The sequence below is a fragment of the Pan paniscus genome, chromosome 14 (assembly GCF_029289425.2).
Source record: "Pan paniscus chromosome 14, NHGRI_mPanPan1-v2.0_pri, whole genome shotgun sequence".
NCBI classification, from domain to species: Eukaryota; Metazoa; Chordata; class Mammalia; order Primates; family Hominidae; genus Pan; species Pan paniscus.
In genome coordinates, this window is record NC_073263.2 from 112,708,619 (window position 1) to 112,732,870 (window position 24,252).

At 43.0% G+C, this 24,252-nt stretch overlaps 1 protein-coding gene across 28 annotated transcripts in view; it reads left to right on the forward strand.

The window, feature by feature from the left end:
- ARHGEF7 (Rho guanine nucleotide exchange factor 7) overlaps positions 1-24,252 on the forward strand; it is a 190,168-nt gene that overhangs the window by 102,814 nt on the left and 63,102 nt on the right. For 27 of the 28 annotated variants that reach the window (XM_034936997.4, XM_034937003.3, XM_034937001.3 and 24 more), the window contains one exon: positions 14,757-14,845. In XM_034936997.4, the coding sequence (XP_034792888.1) occupies positions 14,757-14,845 (89 nt within the window). Of the gene's footprint in view, positions 1-14,756; positions 14,846-22,725; positions 22,890-24,252 lie in introns of those variants that run through there. The other variant, XM_034937009.4, reaches the window with a different exon arrangement.

Genomic DNA, 24,252 nt, shown 5'->3' on the forward strand with positions numbered 1-24,252 from the left:
CCCACATTGGGGCCCTGGCATCAAGGGCTCTCTAGTTACTAGCCAGCATTTCCTTTCATCCTGGCATTTTCCAGACGTGAAGAGAAACATCTCGAATCTTTATCATTGCAGTTTTACTGTGAAAGAATTGATTTTTTTTTTTTTTTAAGAGCTAGTGTCAGGACTTGGAGTTAGCAATCCACAGGCTGTGTTTAATTTTTGTGACTATGGGTGGTACTTTTGGCAGTGGTGTGCAATGAAGTAATTTCTGTCATTTTCTTTGTACCAGTGATAGTATTTTACAAATGCATTGCTTCCTTATGTTTTGTAGTTGTTCACATTGTTTCACTGACTTTCCGATTTTCAGGCTTGTGTTCTTATGAAAGAATAGTGATCCTCGGCACATGGCTATGGCTGCCGGGCTGTCGTGCTTCTTGTGGAAGCGTGTGGGTGGGTGGACAGAGGTGGGGGGTGGGATTTGTGAAGGGAGCAGTCATGTATGTCACTTTACTTGCATCCTGCCCTGTAGTTGAAAAACACCGTTGTATACTACAGTTCCTCGGATTCTGCTGGGGAAAGAGTGACTTACAGAGAATAGCTGATACACAGGGAGCTGTGGAAAGGACGTGATGTAAGATTGTAGCTCTGCTCTAGGGCTTGGGTGACTGAGCCTCAGAGCCACAGGTGTTTCATATGGAAAATGAGGATGATAGTTCTCCCTTGTGCGGTCTTGTGGGGTTGAATTGTTAAGGTTTATACTATGTGTATGGAGTCTGGCAGAGTAGGAGCTCAGGGAATGTTAATGGCTGCTATTGTTTTTCTAAGGTAGCAAGAAAAAAAGATTTACAAATGAGAATATGACAATTTTGATGTAAAAATATTTTCTCAGTGACCTCAGAAAACGAGTATTTTAATAAGGCAGATGGCAGCCCTTATTTGTAAACTTCTCTGGTGTTGGAATTTTTAGGAACAGCACCTGCCTGTTCTTATTGTATGTATAGGTATACATATATGTAAAGCAGTTCGCCATTTTTACCAGTTCTAAGTGTACTGTTCAGTAGCACTAGGCACGTTCACAGTTTTATAACCATCACCACCGTTTATCTCCAGAACTGTGTCTTCTCAAAGTGAATTCTGTTCCCATTAAACAGTCCCCATTCCCCTCCCCAGCCCCTGCCCTCTACCATTCTGCTTTCTGTCTCTGAATTTGATTACCGTTGGTGCTTCGTGTAAGTGCAGTCATTTTGTCTTTTGACTGCTTATTTCATTCAGCATAAAGTGCTGGAGGGTTTTCCATGCTGTAGCATATGACAGAGTTACCTTCCTTTGTAAGGCTGAATAATATTTCATCATATGTATGTACAACATTGTGTGTTGATGGGAACTTGGGTTACCTTCACCTCTTGGCTATGTGAATCATGCTGCTAGGAGCATGGTTGTGTAAGTATTTGAGTCCTTGCTTTTCAGTTCTTTTCTGTATGTGCCCAGAAGTGGAATTGCTGGGTCAGATGGTGGTTCTGTGATTACGTCTGGAGGAACTGCCACGTGGTTTTCCCCAGCGGCTGGACCACGTCGCATTCCCACCAGCAGTGCACAAGGTTCTGCTGCTTCTGTGTTCTCGCCAACTTGTTTTTTTTTTTTCTTAAAGTAATAGCCATCCTGTTGGATGTGAAGTTGCTACTGTTTTTTGTAGTTGTTAATAATGATAATTTAAAAGGCAGTATTTTTTATTATAATAGATCGACTTGGGCAGAATTTTTTTCCGGCTGCTTGTTATGTTCCAGTTAATGTATAAAGTACTTTCCATTTGCAACTTCAGTTCTCCTCATAACCCTTGAAGACAAGTATTGCTGGGATATTAAGAAGGGGGTGGGTTACAAGTACATGACATCCTTTAAAAAAATCCGTTCATGTGTAGAGCCCACTGAGAGCGCGGCACTGGCACCATGCTGAGGGGTGGAAATGTCAACTTGATAGACATCACTGTTAGGAGATGCAGTTTAGTTTGTGACTCAGTTGGATGGCACTGGCCTGCATGAGCCTTCCTGGAGACCTAGGGCTAGGGCAGGCCGGGTCCATCCTGTGAAACCATCTCCTAGCCCAGCCCCACCAGTTGGAGAGATCTTTCTCCTGGGAACCAATGAGAGCAGCCCTGGGCCGAGAGGCCTGAGGTGGCGCCAGTGGACTTTCCAGGAGGACACTTGAGCCAGGGCAGAGGAAGGAGGACCTCGTTCGTTGCTCACCTTTGCCAAGGAGAGTTGAGGTTACAGAACTGCTAAGTGGGACGCACCTTTGGAGTAGGGACAGACGCTTGTTCCAGCCGGTCTTTCTGACTTTCTTTAATTCTTAAGTGAACTCCTCCTTTAAGTGTGAATCCTGGTCTGACTCTGAACCACCACAGTAAGAGTGCAGGTGAGTGGGGTTTTACTTTTCATGTATTTCTCCTTGTGGATTTTTTAGAAGTAACCCAGAGCAAGGAAATTACACTGAAAAGATGGGGTTTGTGGATCTCAAAATCCTCTCCAGTTGGAAGTGATTTTCAGACACATTTGAATGTCGTCAGTGTCATCTGCTGTGGGAATTTGTCTTGCAGTATGCTGTTACCCCTGATAGCCCACAGGAAGGCATTGTGAGCCCCCGCTTTTGAGTGGACTGTGGGCCTTGAGCTGGCAGCAGCAGAGGACGCCCTCCAAAGGACCAGCAGGGCGTGTTTAGAAACATGGCTCTCATGAGGAACAGTGCTCTCACTTTGTTCTACCTGAAGCCACTACTCATGTCTTAGGCATGTCTGAGTGTGTGTGCGTGCCCGGTTTCAACGTATGTGCATGTACATGGTGTGTTGCCATCAAGGAGCTCTTTGCAGGGGCCGCACGGAATCTATAGGTGTATTGGGGTGCTTTAGAGGGACAGAACTAATAGTATTCTCCTGTTAGTTAGATATATAGATATAGATAGATATATAGATATAGATAGATATAGATATATATAGATAGATATAGATATCAAGGGAACTTTATTAAGGGGAGTTTATTATATATACATGTTATATATATATAAAGGGGAGATATATATATATATCTACATATACATATATACATATACATCCCCCTATTGTGGGACCTTGTGATCATGTAAGTTAATACTTAATAAACTCCCTTTCATATATATATATCTCCCCTTTATATGTATATATATATGTATCTCCCCTTTATATATATAACATGTATATATAATAAACTCCCCTTAATAAACCCCTTGATATCTCTATCTGTATCTATCTATATATATATACAGCTAATAGGAGAATACTATTAGTTCTGTCCCTCTATTACTTCTGTCCCTCTAAAGAACCCTCATACACCTATGGATTCATGTATGTATGTATATGTGTACGTGTACGTATGTGTGTATATGTATACAAGGTCCCACGATAGGCCATCTACAGGCTGAGGAGCAAGGAGAGCCAGTCCGAGTCTCAAAACTGAAGAAATTGGAGGCTGATGTTTGAGGGCAGGAAGCATCCAGCACGGGAGAAAGATGTAGGCTGGGAGGCTAGGCCAGTCTCGCCTTTTCACGTTTTTCTGCTGCTTTATATTTGCTGGAAGCTGATTAGGTGGTGCCCAGCAGCCTAAGGGTGGGTCTGCCTTTCCCAGTCCACTGACTCAAATGTGAATCTCCTTTAGCAACACCCTCACAGACACACCCAGAATTAATACTTTGTGTCCTTCAATCCAATCAAGTTGGCACTGAGTATTAACCATCACAATAGGGTTTGTGCCAAACTGAGACCTAAGTAACTTTGGAAAATTTCCCTTTTTTTCCTGTTTATTTTTTAAAATTAAAGAAATGTCATTTTTGAGCATATTAGTGATGCATTTGCTAAACTTTATCTGATGGTTGAACCAAAGGAATAACCTTCTGTCCCTGTTGTTCTCTAATTACCTAAGCATATTGTATGGAAAGTCATGCTAGTTTTATTTTAGTTTATTTATTTTTAATTTTATTTTACTATTTTATTTTGAGATGGAGTTTCACTCTTGTTGCCCAGGCTGGAGTGCAGTGGTGCTCACTGCAACCTTTGCCTCCTGGGTTCAAGCGATTTTCCTGCCTCAGCCTCCCGAGTAGCTGGGATTATAGGCACGTGCCACCATGCCTGGCTAATTTTTGTATTTTTAGTAGAGATAGGGTTTTACCATGTTGGCAGGCTGGTCTTGAACTTCTGACCTCAAGTGATCCACCTGCCTCAGCCTCCCAAAGTGCTGGGATTACAGGCGTGAGCCACCACGCCCAGCCCAGTCTGAGTTTAACCGTGGGCATTTGAGGCAAGTGTGAAACCACATTTTTTACCGTGTTACTCTAGAGCAGTTAAGAATAAAGCTCTAGGATCACAATTACATTCAGTACAGCTGACTTCCCTCTCACCTCTGGCTTTGCGTAATGTGGTTACAATTACCTGCAGTCAACCGTGGTTCGAAATAGGTGAGAACAATGCAGTAAGATATCTTGAGAGAAGAGACCACATTCACATAACTTCAGTTATAGTATATTGTTATAATTGTTCTATTTCATTATTAGTGATTGTTAATCCATTATTGTACCTAATTTCCAGATTAAACACACATAGGTATGTATAGATAGGAAAACATAGTATATATAGGGTTGGTATATATACAGAGATATAGCTGCAGTTTCAGACATCCAGTGGGCAGTCTTGGCGGTACCCCCGTGGATAAGGGTGGGCGGCTATATTGCATTTTTTCCAGTAGTTTATGTGGCTTTCTGATTTTGGAATTAGGTTTCCTTTTTTGAAGAGTGTGTTAAATGTATTTTGATTTATAGTTAATTAGTGCTTGATTTTTCTGAAAACAAAATTGTGCCAGTTTCCAAACTTAGAGACTTCTCTGACCGTCATGTTAGGATCATGTCTTTATTCATGAAAACACTGACTTCCTTTAAATTGAGGGTTTCTCTTCTGCATTATATTTTAATTTGATGTACAAATAGTTTTACTGAGTAAACAAGAACTGAAGTTTTTCTCTAAATGACACTTTTTTAGGCTGTTTATCTCCAGGTAAATTGACCAGATGGTCCAATTCACCTCTCCTGCTTTCCTGGGGAAGTGTAGCCATTGGTGGTTTGCCCTCTTGTGGTCGGAGATGGAATTGTTCTTGTCAAGATTCACCGTTGTGTTGGTGCTTTTAACCTGTGGTGTAGGATTTCTTGTTTGAATAGTCCCTCTTTGAAGACAGATAAAATTATCTAGGATTCTGTAATAATGATCTTTCTAATGCTTGTGTCAAAAGCATTGTATATTATTCCTGAATATGTACAGTACAGTCTTATGGAAGGTAAATAATTGTCACTTAGCATTTATTTTCTGTGCACCTTTTTTGGTTAGTTAAAACCCATGGATTTCTATAGCATTTTTTTTTTTTTTGAGACAGAGTCTTGCTCTGTTGCCCAGGCTGGAGTGCAGTGGCATGATCTCAGCTCACTGCAACCTCCACCTCCTGGGTTCAAGCGATTCTTCTACCTCAGCCTCCCAAGTAGCTGGGATTACAGGCGCCCGCCACCACGCCTGGCTAATTTGTGTATTTTTAGTAGAGACAGGGTTTCACCATGTCAGCCAGGCTGGTCTCGAACACCTGACCTTGTCATCTGCCTGCCTCAGCCTCCAAAAGTGCTGGGATTACAGGCATGAGCCACCGCACCCAGCGTCTACAGCATTTTTAACAGGCTGATATGTATTTGTGTTTTACACCCACCCACCCACCCTCGCTCTTACTCCCTCACTTCAGAATTTCCTAAATTCAAGGGAGAAGTTGAGAGAAGCAGCAAGGTCCATTCTGGAAGTGAGTGGTGATGGTGGTTGCTGTGATTGGATAGAAGTGGAGGCACTCAGCCGCATGTGCCACACACGGTTAGCAGCTGTGAGAACACACCTCATGCTCTGTGTGCTTCCAAGACCAGTTTTCTGTGTGTGCGTGTGGACTCAGGCTTTTTAAGATGATTATTTCTAATGTGCTGACTTTAGTAATTCTCCTGTTTCTGGACAGCTTATTATCTGTTGTAAAGACATTTCTTTTAAATGCTGTTTTGGGGGCTGGTTAGCTTGAGATGATGACTAACTGTGTTTGGCAGTGATGTGAGAGCTTAAATGGGACTGTCATTTGCTGATCCACAGATCTTTAACGACTGTTCACATTGCCACTTTTTAAGTTGGTCACTTTTAAATATTTTTTACTTATTTTTGACATAAAGCAACACGCAGCTGAATTTTGGATGTCGTTATTAATTTAGCTGTGGAGGAACAGTGTTTGATGTGAGTATAATCTGTGGGGGGAAAAGGACAAAAGTACCCCAGAACCTTGCTTTCCTTCGTGCCACTGGATGTGAGCTTGTGCTGTAGTCCTTCCTCCTCTCCGGTGAGGATTGGGTTTGGATGGGACACATGAGGCTGCATTACAGGATGGACCTCTCAGCACTATTGTTTCAAGATGTAATTGTTTTTAAACAAGAGAGAAGAACATAAATTAGAAGATATGGGCCCCCCGAGGCAGGCGTAGGGAGCGTATTATAGCATTATGTACAAAGGGGTCTTGGAGTAGATGGTTTGGAAATGTTTCTGGCATGTGAAAGTGAATATTCTCCTAGATTGGTATACCGAGCATGTCCTCAGTGCAATGTGGCTGCCTCCCGTTGTCGGTGATGATTACACATCTTCCGTTTCAGGAGCACGTCCCATAGACCAGCTGACTTAGAGTAATTAGGGGTCAGGTTGTTAGTCTTCCAGTATTAGAGCTTCTCTTTTTTAAAAAAGTTTTATTTGCATTTATGCTTAAGTAATTGTATTACTTACATGCCACATGCTTGTAGCATGTGATAGCCAGTAGACGGAAGAGCTCATGTGGGGAAGAGCAGAGGCCACCCACTCCCACAGCCCTGATCCAGGGAGAGGCGTTACTCACCTCCTCTCCTCTTCTACATAGCTGCCTCGCAACTCTTCACAGTATACAGAGACTTCTCTGCTTTGATTTATAGGGCGTATCTCACTTTATTGCACTTTGCTTGTTTTTTTTTTTTTTTCCCTCTTACAAATGGAAGGCTTGTGGCAACACTGTTGGTGCCATTTTTCCAGCACCATGTGCCCACTTGTCCCAGTGCTTCATTTGGGTAATTCTTGCACGATTTCACAGCTTTTCATTATTGTATCCGTTATGGTGATCTGTGATCAGGGACCTTTGGTGTTACTGTTAGAATTGTTTTGGGGTGCCATGAACCATGCCCATGTAAGATGGCAGACTTAATCGATAAATGTTGTGTGTATTCTGACTGCTCTACTGACCGGGAATTCCCCATCTTTTTCCCCAGGCCACTCATTCCCTGAGACACAAAAATACTGAAATTAAACCAGTTTATAACCTTACTATGGCCTCTTAAGTGTTCAAATGAAAGGAAGAGTTGCATGTCTCTCACTTTAAATAAAAAGCTAGAAATGATTAACCTTAGTGAGGAAGGTATGTATAAAGGTGAGACAGGCTGAAAGCTAGGCCTGTTGCACCAGTCAGTCAAGTCGTGAATACAAATAAAAAGCTCTTGAAGGAAATTATAAGTGCTACTCCAGTGAACACATGAATGATAAGCAATGAAACCACCTTATTGCTGATATGGAGAAAGTTTGAGTGGTGTGGATAGAAGATCAAACCAGCCACAACATTTCCTTAAGGGCAAAGCCTAATCTCTTCAATTCTATGAAGACTGAGAGGTGAGGAAGCTGCAGAAGAAGAGTTTGAAGCTAATGGAGGTTAGTGCATGAGGTTGAAGGAAAGAAGCTGTCTCCAGAACATGATGAAAGTGCAGGATGAAGCAGCACGTGCTGACGGAGAAGCTGCAGCAAGTCATCCAGAAGATCTAGCTGACATCATCGGTGAAGGTGGCCACACCAACAGGCTGACTCTCTGGTCTGGGGTTAATGTAGCTGGTGACAGAGTTGAAGCCAATTCTCATTTACCATTCTGAAAATCCTAGTACCCTTAAGAATTATGCTCAACCAACTTTGCCTCTCTGTGCTGTAAGTTAGAACAACAAAGCCTGGATGGTGGCACATCTGGTTGTGTCATGGTTTGCTGAATATTTTAAGCCCACTTTAGAGACCTCCCAGTCAGGAAAAAAAGATTCCCTTGAGCATGTTACTGCTTATTGACAGTGTACCTAATCACCCAAGAGCTCTGAGGGAGACATACAAAGAAATTAATGTTGTTTTCATGCTGCTAACACAGCATCCATACTGCAGCTCATGGGTCAAGGATTAAGTTAGATTTTTGGGTCTTAGCATTTAAGGAATACATTTTGTGAGGCCATAAATAGTGGTTCCTCTAATGGATCTAGGCAAAGTAATTTGAAAACCTTCTGGAAAGGATTTACCCCTTTAGATGCTGTTAAGAACATTTGTGATTTATGGGAGGAGGTTAAAATATCAACATCAACAGGAGTTTGGAAGACATTGATTCTAACCCTGATGGATGACCGTAGGGCCTCAGGACTTCAGTTTAGGAAGGAACTACCTGTGTGGTGGGAACAGCAAGAGAACTAGAATTGGAAGTGGAGCCTGGAGATGTGACTGAACTACTGCAGTCTCATGAGAAAACTTGAATGGATGAAGAGTTGCTCCTTATGGCTGAGCAAAGAATGTGGTTTCTTGAAATAGAATCTACCCTTGCTGAAGTGCCGTGAACACTGTTGAAATAACAAAAGATTTAGACTGTTGCAAAAAGTTAGTTGATAAAGTGGTAGCAGGGTTTGAGAAGATTGACTCTTAATTTTGTAAGAAGTTGTATGTGTGTAAAATGCTACCAAATAGCATCTCACGCTCCAGAGAAATCTTTCATGAAAGGAAGAATCAGTTGATATTGGCACACTTCATTGTCTTGTTTCAAGAAGTGTCCATAGCCACCGCAGCCTTCTGCAGCCACTGATCAGTCAGCAGCCATCCATATCAAGGCAAGACCCTCTACAAAGAGATTACAGCTTACTGAAGGCTCAGATGATTGTTAGCATTTTTTTAGAAACTTTTTTTTTAACTAAGGAATGTACTTTTTTTAAAGACAGTGCAATTGCAAACTTAATAGACTACAGTATAGTGTAAACATAGCTTTTATATGCAGTAGGAAACAAATTTGTGTGACTCACTGTATTGCCATGGTCTGAAACCAAGCCCTCAGCAACTTCAGGGTCTCCCTGTGTACCCCGTTTGACTTACCTTCTTCCTCCTACTTTCTTCTAGGTTTGTTCTTTGTGATTAATTTGTTCTTCTGTTGGTTTCCTCTGTTGGTGTGCTAAACGAGATGCTTTAGTCTTATTTGTATTTCAGTGACATTTGGCAGATACCTCCTGATGCCCCATTTTGTTCCGTGAAGATTCACCTTGACCCTTTTCTCTATCCTCCCACATTCTGCCTTTACTCACCTGTATCTTCCTGTTGCATTGTCAAGGTTGTTCACAGTTACACCAGTTACACTTGGCTCTAAAGCCACACCCAGCATCCATTCCCCAAATACTTACTTTGGTGAGCACTGTTGTGGAAACTGAGAAACACAGCAGTGGGAAAACCAAGAGTGTCTTCCCAGAAGTTATGAAGCACATCTGAGGTGTCCTGCACGGCACATGAGGTAAGCGTGCAGGTCTGTGCTCTCTGCTCTCTACTGGCATCCAAAAAAGAGGAGGGGGCGCTTTTATAGAATGAAAGAGACTTTAGTGGCACGGCAGCCAGATGTGCTGTGCAGACTTCATTTGGTTCCTGATTCAAATAAGCTGACATCAGAAAGCCATTGTTTTGACACACAGGAAGATCTGAATATAGACTAGGCATTAGATACTATTTAAAAATTATTAATATCGTCAGGTGTGATAATGGTCTGAGGTTAGGGTTTTGAGTTTAAAGAAGAAAAGCTCCCTTTGCTAACACTGAAGTGTTGGTGAGTGGAGATGACCTCATCTCTGAGACTTGCTGATGGTGCTTCCAGCAGAGAACACGGCGGGAGCGGATGAGGCAGGCTCGATGCTGAGGACTGCTAACACTGTTAAGAGTCTATACGTGGTCATTCTCTGTATGTTTATGTATATTTTTAAGTTTCTATCTTGAAGTTTGGGAAAAAGTAATGGCACAGTTATAACATTTTCGAACAAAGATCGAGCGTCTTAGCAGATTGTCCCTTGAACAACTCGGAGGACGTCACCTGACAGGAGGGTGCATGTGGTTCAGGAGAGCGGCAGGCAGACACTGCTGAGCACGGGCAGACACACACAGGCACGGACTCTGTGAACTCTGAGTGCGTGAGTAACAGCCGGCAAACCACGCACAGAGCCCCAGCACAGAAGGTCGGAAGAGGACGTGGGAATTCCCAGTTTTTCAGGGCCATGTCTGCTCTGGTGGTTGAAGCCAGCGGTGATGATTAACTCTGGACTTTGCTGGGTTGGTGACACGTCACAAACGAAAGCGTAACCACTGAAACAGAGGGAAGCGGCTGGGTGGCTTCCAGTCAAGCGGAAGAGGCAAGTGAGGACTCACAGAAGTGTGTTCTTCTCAAAAGAGGCAGAAGTTCCCAGCCCTGTGATGGTGGAGCTGCCTTGGAGTGGGGAGGGCATTGCACCTGGCTCCCCGGACCTGGCCCTCGCCCAGCTGTGCAGCGTTCCTGTGTGTCTTGGTGGACTCTGGTTTTGCTCGGGGCTGGCTGTGCTTCCTCAGCCCAAGGAATCCAGAGCCCTTCAGTTCCAGAAAGGATCTTCTCAAGGACTACTTCCAGCTCGCTCCCTGATTTTTCTCCTGAATATCTTACTAGATGTCTTATTTTGCCCTCTGTTTTAATCCGCGTATTTTAATCTACTTTGCGTATCTGTTTGTTTCACTGTGCTGTATTATCTATTCCTCTGCCTGTCAGTTCATTAATTCCCTCCTCACGGTGATACTAACCTGTTTGTGGAGATTTCCATTTTAGTGACCATATTTATTTGTAGAAGTTTTGCTGCCGCTTCAGATGTTTTCAGTCTTCATGGCGCCTTTTTTATTTGTCGTGATTGGTCCTAATTGCGTATCTCTCCTGTCATTTTAAACAACAGATTACATTAGGTCTTGATTTTCCTCTTATTTCTACTTTGGGGAACCTGGTCCCTTTATATGCCACATCCACTCACACCCTCCTGGTAGCTCAGTACCTTCTGTGGCTGATACTGTTTAATGGTGGGCTTATTCCTGATGGTGGGTTCCTGTGTACCCTGGGTTGTAGAAATATTTCTACAGAGGAGTAACATTTGCTTCTTAGGGGTTCCCGGAGACTTTTTTGTCCCAGGCAGGTACTGGTAGTCCTGCAAGAGGAGAGCATAGGTTAGAGTGGTCCTGCTAAGCAGGTGCGGGCTCTGGGTTTTGGTTTCTTCTAGGCTGTGCCCCCATCTGTGAGCAGCCTGCACACTTCCTTGCTATTTCTCTAGACCAGTGCACAGAAGCTTCCAGACATCTTTGCATCAGCTGTGCGGGTTACTAAGGGATCCAGTTTTATTTGCTTGGGTTGGAGCAGGTCTGTTTTCTTCCTGCGTTGGGTGTAGCCCCAGCTGCTGGAGCCTGGAGGCAGGTGTGTCTCCCCTCCCCAAGTGAGAGGGTTTCCTCTTTGCTTTTGGCATGTCACCCCCTCTTTTTCTTTTACACGTCTATATTTAAATTTTCTTGTTTTCAGCATTTTTCGAGTTTATTTTAAGAAAGGGAAGACTTGCTGCCCCAGTCAGCCCCTGGAAAGGTAGCACTAAGCTACATTCTCTTGGTTCCCCACTCCTCAATACCAGTGAATTTTATTAATTTTTAGCTACCAGATGGGCCAAAAAATGCTGCTTTTCTTAGGATAGTAGGGCAGTTGAGTATTTTCTAATCTATTTCCTGGCTGTGTGCTTTTCTGTCTGTTATGAATGGCCGTAATTTAGCCTCTTTTAATTTCAATGCTGTTTTTTGGTAGAAGCTACTAGAAGGCTTCCTAGGCTGCCCGGGAGTTACCTGTGCCCCTGCTGCCCCGCACCCCTCCTGTTGATGGCACATTTCTTCTGGCGTGACCGCCCCAGGAGCCTGGACAGTGGTGGGGCAAGCAAGGAGCTTTGCATCAGAAGCCAGGAGTGGCCTGGCTGGGGTCTGGCAGCCAGGGGCTTCCTGTCTCCCCTGCAGGGTCTCCTGACAGCAGACCCACCTTGGGCGTTTGTGGAAATCACGCTTCCTGATTGGAAGCAAGGGCACGTTGTGGGTGGCACACTTCAGCAGTGCCCTCTTGTTGAAAACGAACCACAGGGTGTTCTGGGGAATGTGATCTTGACACCTTCCATTCAGCAGCCAGCAGAATTGGGAGCTCTTTTTTCCTAAGGGAGAAAAGGCAACCTGCCTGGACTTAATCTGATTTGACTGGGTTTCTTCTGCCTGTTTTTTATTTTTATGTAATGTTAGTAACCTGAAGCTTTTTCTTTTGAAAACTTTTTTCTTACAGTTCTTATAGTAAATTAATTGAATTTTATTAACTGTGGTGTTGAGTTGTGAGGTATGTCTTAAGTTTAAAATAACAGAGCTGGCAAAATCATTACTTTTAAAATAATGCAGATTCAGGGTCACTGTTACGAAGTTCACTTTACCGGCACACATGCTGACGTGTGGCTTATGATCGCAGTGGCTGTAATTTAGGTGTGGACAGTCTCCCCTGTAATGTTGTTTTCTATCCTGCCTCCAAATTGTAGATTTCAAAGATGAAAAAGTGTTGTTTTTCCTCAGATGAAAACATTTCATAGTTTTTTCTTCTACAATTAAATTCTTAGCTGTAGAAAAGAGATTGAGTAGGAAAGTGTGCTAGCAAGAATAGATTGGTTTTCCTCCTTGTAGCTCTTACAGTGTAGAAGGGATTTGTTTCCTGTGGAGTTTTGTTTTCCATCCTGTGGGCAGAGAGAATTCTTGCAACTTGCAGCGGCACCTTATTTTGTTGTTTTCAACCACCTGGAAATACTTAACAGTGAGGCATTGAAGGAAGATTTAGGAACTTGACAGTGAGGCATTGAAGGAAGATTGAGGTAAATGGCTCCACAGGAGGAGGACCCAAGGTTAAGGAGCATGAGGTTGGTTTGGGGCATTCTGGGTTTCTGTTGCCAGAAGATGGTGCAGATCCTGAGGAGGCAGTTGACGTTAGGGACCTGAAGCCTTAGAGTGTTTGGGGTTGAAGGCATTGTTTTGGGATATACTACCTCAGACCCCAGGACACTGAGATTGTGGATGGGGGACGCATGGGAGGAGAGGAGAGCACAAGGCATGGACTGTAGGCAGGTGCTGCTCACACACCAGAGGGGAGGGGTGTGTTCCCGCCCAGTGAGGGGGTTCACATGGCAGGATTCTTGCAGTGGAGGTGAGCTTTGAGGGAAAAGTGGTAGGGACTAAGTCCTCTAGAAAATGCTCATCAGGATTTCTTGGGGAAGAATGTGGGAAAAAACCTCTCCCTTTCCTTTGTCCCCACTAGCCCCAATTTGATACACTGCTCTGTAGCCCTGGAAAACCAGTGGTAAACAGAATCCGTCGAACCAATGTTAGATATACAGAACCAATGTTAGATGTACAGAACGTGGAATCAATGTTAGACCTATCTGCCCACCCCCTAGAACTGTTGGTAGATCTACCCCATGGAACTATGATACACACACAACCATTGATAGACCCACCCTATGGAATTGTGATAGACACACCCTATCCATCTAACCATTAATAGAAATACACACATACCCATAAAACCATTGAGAGACAGAGGGACCCACCCCATAGAACCAATGATGGACGCCATACACTGTCTGCAGAACTAATGGTAAAGACACAGACACTGTCTGTAGAACTGATAATAGACACACACACCCCCCCATAGAACTATGGAGAGACAGACCCACCCACACAGCCAGCGATGGACACACCCACACTGTCCATAGAACCAGTGATAGAGACCCCCTCCCGTAGAACCATTGGTAGACAGGCCCACCCCATAGAGCTGATGACGGGCATGCACGGTGCCAGGTTTTTTTTGGCAGGTGTTTCTTCGGCAGGTGTTTCTTCAGCACCTGTTATGCAGAGTAAGTATGTGTTGAATGGATGTGGAGCGAAAGTGGTGCTGTTTTAAAACATCGGAATCCTTGCTGGAGTCAGGACTGCTTTAATGGTTTTGCCTGGTGTGGAAGTGAAGGCGGTGTGGGTTTTTCTTGTTTTTGCCCCTGCTTGAGATGACTTTTCTTTCTCCTCCTTGTCTCTTGTGAGTGATGGTTATTTCAAGCCCTGAGCCAGATCCTGCTTGTTTAGAGAGACTTTTCCATTCTGAGGGATCTGAGTCCCTAACTTTTAGCCCTGATGTTTTAATATTGTTATGTATCTGCGAAAATGCCTTTTATTTGGGTGACGCTTTATATTTACCACACTATGGAATTGTCCTTGTAGCTAAACTGCTTTGGTTTTGGCTGGCGTTCGTGGAGCAGTCTCTTAGACGCCTTCAACTTGAAACTGGGAGAACAGGGTGGGGATGGGGTGCTGTGATTGGTCTTGGTGAGCCGAGCCTGAGGGACTGGGTTTCTGGGGCACTGAGGGTCACTGTGGATGGCCTTTTTCTTGGCTTGCCATTTGGCTTGTTAATTCAGTGAGGCTGCTGGATGAGTATCCTTGGCCTGTGTGAGGGGCTGGAACTTTTGTCATCTTTAGTACTGATCAGTAAAACTATGTTACATTTTCATTTCAGAGAAGCCTGTGTCTCCCAAATCAGGAACACTGAAGAGCCCTCCCAAAGGATTTGATACGACTGCCATAAACAAAAGCTATTACAATGTGGTGAGTAATTGCAGAGCATTTTTAAACTAACTGGTTTTTGACTGTCTGTAAAACTCAGCAATGTGGAATGTAGTGTAAAGTACCTAGAATAGGAAGAAGGAAATAAAGTTCATTCATCTGCCACACAAATGTAACCACCATTAAGGTTTTGGTCTGTTTCCTTCTAATCTCTGTATTTTTGTAATTGTATGTTTTTGTTTTAATATCGTGTATATGGAAACGTCCCTTGCTCTTATCCCGTAACATAGTAATGTGCGTGTTTCCCCATGCCATAGCCAGTCTTCAAAAATGATATTTGAAAAAATGTATAATGTGATTTGAAAATTTTATATGCATTGAGTGCCATTCTGTTTGTATTCAGAGTAGACTGTAAGTACTTTAGACATAGGGCTTCTAATTTATTTTTTCTCTTAATATAGTGTTTCCCAGGATTGATGTGTACATACCACATGGCGTAGAATTAGGGGAGCATGTCCAAACGCTATACGTGTTAAAGACAGGTGTTTCTGGATCCTAAAATTTGCTGCTTAATATGTTCAGTATGTGATACTAAATCTGTGTAGTCTAATAATATTAAATCAAATGTATAGTCTCATGGTACTAAATCTGTGTCGTCTAAACCTTCTTTGTACCTAATCTTATGTAGCAATTGCATGTTCTATAGAAATGGAAAATAATTAATTTTAAAGAATTTATTAAAATTTTAAACTACTCAACATGATAACAACAAAGTAAACCCTCTAAACATATGTATGTTTTGAATTCTGGGGAAAATGTGCATTTGTTTTGTTATTTCTTCCGCTACTCCCAATCTTTATTTTCTTCTTGAGTAGATATAACTATGAACCCACGAGACCTTTGAATTGTTGGTGTGAAACAGCAGTTGATTGGTGTTTTTGTGCAGCAATCATTTTCTTGTGAGCATTTCATTTTCTGCACCTATGTTGGGAAGCGGTGAAAAGGTGTGGTGCAATGGAGTCTGAGCAGCTCCACCACGTGGACCTGTGCCACCGTCTTGTGCTGCGGGGCTTGCACTCTCAGCTTTCTCCTGAGTGCCCACCTTCCATCTGCCCCAGCATCGTACTGCAGGACAGACTGGCATGGGGACCCACTCATTAATAACTGTTTATTGGGTGCCTGCTCTGTGCAGCTCTGTTAAAGGCACCAGGGTGCACAGTGAACAGAATGGCGGGTGCCTCTCCCCTCGCTGAGCTCGCACTTGGGTACGGGAACACAATGGTCTTTTGTTGCCTCCATTTTTACTGCTTCTTTTTCATAATTTGACATCTCTGCACCTTCTTGTGAACAGGTCTCCTCATGCATCATGCCACTTCTCTTACCTTAGTGGCAATCTTTGACTTATTTTTCCTTGTATTTGGTCAACTCCAGATCCTTTTCTGCCTCGGAAACCCTTTTTTTTGCTTCCCCTCTTTCTTCCCTTTTTTTCATTCATCTTCATTTGGCTGCTTGGACTCTGCCTTCCATCTCAACTTTGTGGACTTTGAGAAGATCAGACTCCTTTTAGCCCGTCGTGTGGCCCACATTCCCCGGGACACCTGCTTTCTGTCGTCTCTCCTAGTGCTCTGCATCACCTTCATCCCTTGGCCTGTTGGGCATTTGCTCCCAGGATTTGGCTCTACTAACTCATTTGCTTTTTAGTGTGTAATGTAGTTTACGTGTAGTTTTGTATACATAGCTACAGAGACAGTAGATGGGTTTTATGGGTTGTAGGAAAACTTGAGTTTTAACTCCTGGAGCTGCCCTTTCCTCTTGCATTCTTGTATAAGACACTGCTTTCCTGGGGAAGGCTTCATGTGGTGAATAACACAGCCACAATCCACAGTGAGATTCCAAAGGGTGTGTTACCTTCTGTTATGGTTCAGGTCCAGGTAATTCTGTTAGAAAAAGTGGTTAGCAGTGTTTAAATTGGTGCCAAGGGCATTCTTTAGTTTCTCCATTAATCTTGCTTTCATTAGGCACTTTATAAAACCAGGCAACCATGGTTTTTTAGAAATCCTGGTGGGTTTTTCTTTGCATTATATATTCTGTAATACTTCTCACATTGAAGCATAGTCGATATACCTTTTTCGTTTTCCTTCTCTAACTGTCCTTTTACAGAGAGAATAGCCTGGGTATTATAAGTGCTCTTTTCTTCAAATCAGCCAACTCTTTCATACAGAGTGATGGAAAACACCTTGACCTCAAAATCACATCTAAATTGTTGTCTATATAAAGCTGCATTTGTAAATAGCACGTGGTAAAATTACAGTTGTTATAGAAATAAACTCATAGAATTCATAGAGAATCGTCTTTTGATGTAGTACTCTCATTTTACAACAGAGAAAACAGAAGCTAAATGCCTTGTCCAAGGAATCAATTACTAAGCCAGGAATCAATTTCAGCTTTCCTTAATTTTATATTTGTAAATTGTACATAAAAATAGAGAACAGAATACAACACAGAACAAAACATGATAGATAATGTGTTAGGCATTTCTACACCCCCTTTTGTAGTTTCGTTTTCACAGAAAACTATAAGATCTGGGTGTTTTTAACCCCACTGAAAGTTGAAAACTTACTAAAGGGTAAGACTGGTGTGGACCAATGGTGTTAAGGAAATTTACATGAATGACTTCTCTTAACTTGGGATCAGTATAATGGAGTTGAGAGAAGAGTATTCCATGTGAAAGTACCAACATGTTGAAATTAAGAGATAATGAGACAGGTATGAATGGGATGGATATGTGTTTTCCTGCTATTGTATAATAGTTAAGATGAACACCAGAAAGACACTGGAAAGTAAAACTCGTAGTAATTTATGTCTGTTATTATGGACCATTCAGTAACTATTTCTCTCTCCTCTCCTTCTGGGACTCCTGTTGTGCAGTTAGTCAAATATAGACAATATTTGAGCCATTGCCTTCATACTGTCCTTTAATTTTTTAAACATAGTTTCCTTTAGTTCTTTGGACATATTTATAACAGCTACTTTGAAACCTTTATCTCCTAAGTCCACTATCTGTGCCCCCTAGAGACAGTTTCCATTGACTGCTTCTTTTTTTCTTGTGTGCATGTGTGTGTGGTCACACTTTCTTGCATGTCCTATGATTTTTTAAATTGAAAACTGGACATCTTAGACCTATTTTAGCAGCTCTGGATGCTTGAAATCCACCTCCCCGGGATATACTGTTGCTGTTGCTGTGTCTTGCTCAGTGACTCACCTAGAGCACTTCTGTAGTTTATCTTCCCATAGTCACTGATGTCTATTTTTATTTTTTTATTCTTGTTTTTATTTTTAATTCTGTCTTTCTAGGATTCACTTTTGGGTAGCATAATTTAGTATTCAGCCAAAGATTCACCAAAGATTGTGCTTAAACACCTTTAACAGTTCAGGTATTACGGCTCACACCTGTAATCCCAACACTTTGGGAGGCCTAGTAGGGAGGATTGCTTGAGGCTAGGAGTTTGACACCAGCCTGAGCAGCATAACAAGACCATGTCTCTAGAAAAAACCAAAATTACCTGGGCTTGGTGGCAAATGCCTGTAGTCTTAGCTACTCGGGAGGCTGAGGTGGGAGGATTGCTTGAGCCCTGGAGTTTGAGGCTGCAGTAAGCTATGATTGCACCACTGCACTTCCAGCCTGAGCTACAGAACAAGATTGTGTCCCTAAAAAACCAAAAAACACCTCTGACGGTGAGGTTTCACTCTTGCCAGTGATCTGTATGGGGTTGGGGAATGCATTCAAAGAGGGGGCTGGGGAGGAGCATGACTTTTTAATAAAAGGCAGTGGATGAAATGACAAAGGAAAAGATAAATCTTTTAGGCTACCTAATGAGAGTTTAATATATTCCTTGCCTCAAACAGTATAAGCCAGATCACAAGTTAATTGGAATGTTATTTGCATCAGGTATAATACAAGGTTATCCTTAATGTCTGAAGAGCTCATTAAGACAAATACATGAAGATTAATAGATAAATGGGAAAGGTTGTGAACAATTTAAAAAATGGTAAACACTAAGGCTTTGAAAAAAAAATAGTAAAACTCACCATAAAAATTTTAATAGCCGTATTTTCTGTAATCAGTGAGCAGAGATTTAAAGAGAGAATCTTTAGTTCTAATGGTGGAAATGTAAATCCATACAGAGTTTCTCAAAAGTAATATGGCAGTTATATATAGAATTCTGAAAGTGATCAAGTTCTTTAATTCAGGGCTTTCTCTTTAATTTCTAAATTTCTTGAAATCCATTCCAGAGAATTAACCTGAAATATATTCAAAGATGCTTGTGTAAAGGCATTTTCAGAGGATTATATGTTATAGTAATAAATTGCAAGCAACCCAAAATAAACAGTATGAGATGAACAGTACCAGAATGATTAAGCGATCAGTGGTTTGTCCATTTGTAATTATTAAAGTGTACATGAGCCTTTAAAAATACAAAAAACATATATTTTCGTGTTAAGTGCAATGACAGAATATGAAATTACACAGGTGATATGATCTCATGGTATTACAAAGTTGACATAGAAGATAGAAGACATTGTGCTAGAGAATGGTTTCTTTCCAGTGGAGGAATTTTAGCTTCCCACTAATGTAAGGGATAGTGATTATGGGGGAAGTCTTTGGCACCACAGTCCAGAATGTGTTGGAGGTAGAAACGGGCCTCTGAGGCTAGGGAGGAAGCCAGCGTGGAACATGGCAGGCACACAGGGCCTTGGGCTTGGAGAGTGACGGGGAAGGGAGAGGAAATCAAGATCTTTTAAATGCAGATCTTTTAATTTCAATTAGTTTTTGTGACACAGCCAGCCACTACTCTTGCCTCTATTTTCTCATGTACATACTGTTTGAAATCAGTCTGTTAGCTGTGCTTAGGGTGCCCTTGTTGTGTAGGTAGTTCAGCTAATTAAGATCCGGGCGGCTTGATGCAGTGGAAGGTGTACAGCCTTTTTGTTGAATCATCCATGCTGCTTAGCCTGGGTGGCCAGGAGCTTTGGCCCTAGCTTCCTGAGCCCAGTTATCTCATTTGTAAAATGAGGTTGGTAATGCTGGCCCTGACCTGGTAGTATTAGGTGGACTGGCAACTGGCCTTAAGGCCTCCAGCAAAGTGCTGGACCTTAGAGATTTTTGTGTTTATTAAGAAGAGTATTTAAGAGCATTGTGAACAGAAGGCATCACTGAGGCCACCATACCATTCTGTTTGTAAACTGGAATCCCCGTAGATTTTGAGGGTGACCTGTGAAAGCTGTAGCCAAGGTGGCCTGATCATATAATTAAAAGAGACAGGTTTGTGACCTGATGTGCCCGAGCTTGGTGGATTTGACAGTGAACGCACACTCGTTGCCCCCATGGCATGGTGACTGGCATCTTTCCTGATGGGGATCAAAGGAAGGGGTTGGATGCCTAGGCTGGAGAGAATGATGGTCTGGAGTTGCCTCTCGGGGGGATGAGGAGCACCCCGCTCCGTCATTAAAGAATGAGGTTTCTTAAGTCGCTGACTGGGAAGACACAGTCCTTATGGCCCTCCCTGCTCAGCGATATACACTATGGTTTGATTTTATAGGCTTTCTGTATTAGTCCATTCTCACGCTGCTGTGAAGAAATACCCGAGACTGGGCAATTTATAAAGAAAAGAGGTTTAATTGACTCAGAGTTCCACATGGCTGGGGAGGCTTCAGGAAACTTAGAGTCATGGCGGAAGGCACCTCTTCACGAAGCAGTGGGAGAGAGAATGAGTGCCAACAGGGGAAATGCCAGATGCTTATAAAACCATCAGATCTTGTGAGAACTCACCATGAGAACAGCATAGGGGAACGCGCTGCGTGCCCCTGCTCCCCCACGCCCCCGTGCCATGATTCAGTTACCTCCACCCTGTCCCGCCCTTGACACATGGGGATTATTACAATTCAGGGTGAGATTTGGGTGGGCCATAGAGCCAAACCATATCACTTTCCCTGTTATTTAGAGCATTATTATAATACTGTGAATATAATGTAATAGGTAGCATCACTCTTTCTAATCCGTAAGTGTATAAAACGGTTATGTATCCTTAGATGCCATCACACACATCCACGGGCCTTTCCTGTGCTCCAGAGAAGCCCCATGCCTGTCTTTTCCTCCCTGCTCCTTTAGTTTGCGATGGCCTTCAGATGCCAGGCCAAGGAGGAAAACCTGAGCCTCCTGGTGACAGGGTGTCTTCGGTCTCCATCCATCAGCAGTGACCCTAAACCCTGGCCTTGCTTCATTTTTTCATCTTTTGCTTTGCCCTTGGCTTTTCTCCACCTCAGTGAAGATTTCTTTTAAATCTTTTGACTCCTGAAGTCTCTGCTGGGGGCCTGTAGGTGGAGATGGTTAATGATGAGGGGCCCTGAGGTATCAGGGAGGGTGTGCAGCTTGTGGGATCCCCTCTTTTCCTGGGCGGCGAGGTGCCTGCTGGCTTCTTTCACACTTGGCTCCCATTGTTTTTCATGGGATTTCCTTGCTGTATCTGGACTAAGATGATACAGATGAAGGTTGTCAGGTAGGCACTAGTGGAATGCTGACACAGAGAGGAGCTCAGTGTTTGGGAGGATTGAGTGACTTAATTGCAAGAAAGGCTGTCTTGTGAAATAATTACCTCCTGACTGAAGGAGTCATTTAAGAAGCAGCTCCAAGTAAGACTTCACATTGGGCTGGAAGGTCGAAGGGTGACTGGCTAGATGCCTTCCTACTATAAGCCAATGACTGGCACTCTTGAGTAACCATTATAACCTTGTAAAACCCCTTTTTGTGAAAAAGGGAAACAGACCGATAGACTTGTCCAGCTGCAGACAGTCAGTGGTGGAGCGCAGCGGGGAGCCCAGGTCCACGTGGCTGCAGAGGCTGGCTCTTTACCTGTCGCCATGCTGCTGTGCAGGTGCCATTGGCGGTGTCTGCTTCCCCCTGTGGGCTGGAGGCTTTGCAGGAGCCATTGCCTATAAACCTTTAACATTTAGGAGAAACGTACCCCAAGACCTGTGAATCTCCAAATTTAAAAGTAATAGAATAACATTTATTTCAAAAGATACAGTATCATAAAAGCATTTATGTGGTCTCTCCAAACTTTTTTTGAGAACTAACGTTCCGAGGTATTGGTAAAGACCAGCAGTGCTAACACACCACATTAAATCAGCAACCGTGTGGTCGGGGAGCCACTGACTGCCTCATGTCATTGTGACCCGTAGAGGAGCCAGCAGGAGCTTCTGGGATTTCTTGTCAACACTCCTTCCTCCTCCTCCTCCTCATCCTTCTTTCCGTGGAGTCAGATGTTTATTACAGGCCACATTGTGTGGTGAACTACTGTCTTGTAATTTACTTTTTGAAAATTTACTTGAAGTGTAAATAGACTGGAGTGGAGAACATTAAATGATGATCTTGTTTCTCTGTAGCAGTGGACAGGGAGGGGCTGATTAGGTAGGGTGGAGGTAGATTTTGAATAATTGTGCCACTTTTTGGTTTTTCTTCTTGGACTTATACATTAGGATTGGGATATGGAAATACAGTTGTATGATGATAAAAACCTTTGTACAGATGAAACAAAAAAAATTAATGTTCTTTGTTCTCTTATGTAAATCAGTTATTTGTTTTTAAAGGCTGTTGATGACATAAACATATAAAACACCTACCGAGATTGGCAGTGGAAGTTGTAACCCATTTGTAAAATCAGAAATGCTAAGTACTCCTTTAATGATGCAACGAATAAAGTGTCTGTGTCTGCGAGGCGCAGCAGTGAGTCCTCTTTGTTTTGCTGTGCTCTGAGGCGGGCAGCATAGGGATTGAGTGGCACCAGTGTTTGACTGCACTTGCCTCTCCATGCCTCGTGACCCCCGGGAAGCTGGCACTGGCTGAGCTCAGCTCTGTGGGCCTTTCTTCAGCACTGTGGGTCGTAAAAGCTGCCTTTTCTTTGAAAACTGCCTGCGTCCTCTGGGTTCCCAGCATTGGTGGGATGGAGCTGTGGCGTCCAGGCTGTGAGGTCTCATGGGGTCCTGCAGCAGCCAGAGCGTGCAGAAGACAAGGAGGGGAAGAAAGGTGGTAAGTGGCACCCCCGGCTGTGCCCCGAGGTCAGGAAGGCCAGCAACCTCCTGGCAGAGGGAGTGGGCACCCCAGCTGGAGCCAGGGAGCCAGGCCTGGCTGTGTGTTTGAGGAAAAGTTAAGTGTAACTTGCATTGTTTGGTTGGGAGTAATACAGGAATTGTGTTTAGCACCCTATTTGAAAATAGTGTTTAAGACTATTTGTTGAATTAACCAACTTAACTATTTTAACAAATGTAGCTTTTTGGCAGAGGGCTCTTTCGAGTAGTTTTTGGTGCTTATGGGAAGCTTTCATTTCTACAACCAGCGCTTAGTGCTGTGATGGACAAAAGGTCATTGTATTTTATTCTTCTCATATTCGTGCTAGTGATAGTTTCTAGTGGCTGCTTTCTTATCTCACATAGGAACATTTTTCTGTTTGAAAATGAGTATAGGTCTTCAGGTGTGCAGTGAGCAGTATTGGTAAGTTGGTATCCAATATTTGTGATTAGGAAGCTAAATCATATTTCCTATCTTTAACATTGAAAAGGACTTTTCTGATATGTCTGTGACAGATCTTATTTTATCTTATTTAGCTCAAATCTCATTATGCTTGGCTTCCCCCGTTGTTTTGGAGGACAGGCCTGGTTTAGAGTAGCGTCTCTGGGGTGTGGTGGCTGGCATCACGGTTTGCCTCTGCTCACCAGACCTTTGACATTTGTGTTCGACGGGAATTTCGTAGAAGGAAGACATTGTGGTTGTGGGGTCAGCATTTCCCATGAAGAGCCAGCTCCCTGCAGGGCCTCTCGCTCTGGCTCTCCCACGGTCGTCTCCCATGAATAGATCCCTTCAGGGATGAGCCTGAGTTCCTTGTCACCAGTGGAAGAGCCTCTGTTTTTTTTCGCCCAAGTAGCTTAGTAAGTGATTTAATCAGATTTGCATTTACTCAGGAATGACTGTATTCCTTTCTCAGAGTTTACAGTCAACAGTAGGCAAACAGAGTGACGACCCGGGTTGTCTTTACTAAGGCTGAAATTTAAATTTAACTTGATGACTTTTTTCTTAAATGTTTAAATTTACATTTGGATTATCACAAATGATGGGGACAGACAGCATGTTTAATATCTTTATTACTTCTGTACAATTTCTTTTGTATGAATAAGTGAGAATGTATTGTTAGCTCTGGGAGACAAATAGCACATCTTGATGCATGTACTAGATGCGCAGAAAATACGTGTAATGTGATTTCCTGATTTAAAAATCACTAGCTCTGTAACAGAGTCGGGTGAAAAAGAATGGAGGCAAGGATTCCACTTTCTTCACTTACGTCAGGTCCTTCAGGATCCTCAGCGCGGTCCTCAGTCTCATGCCAAAGAAGACAGTG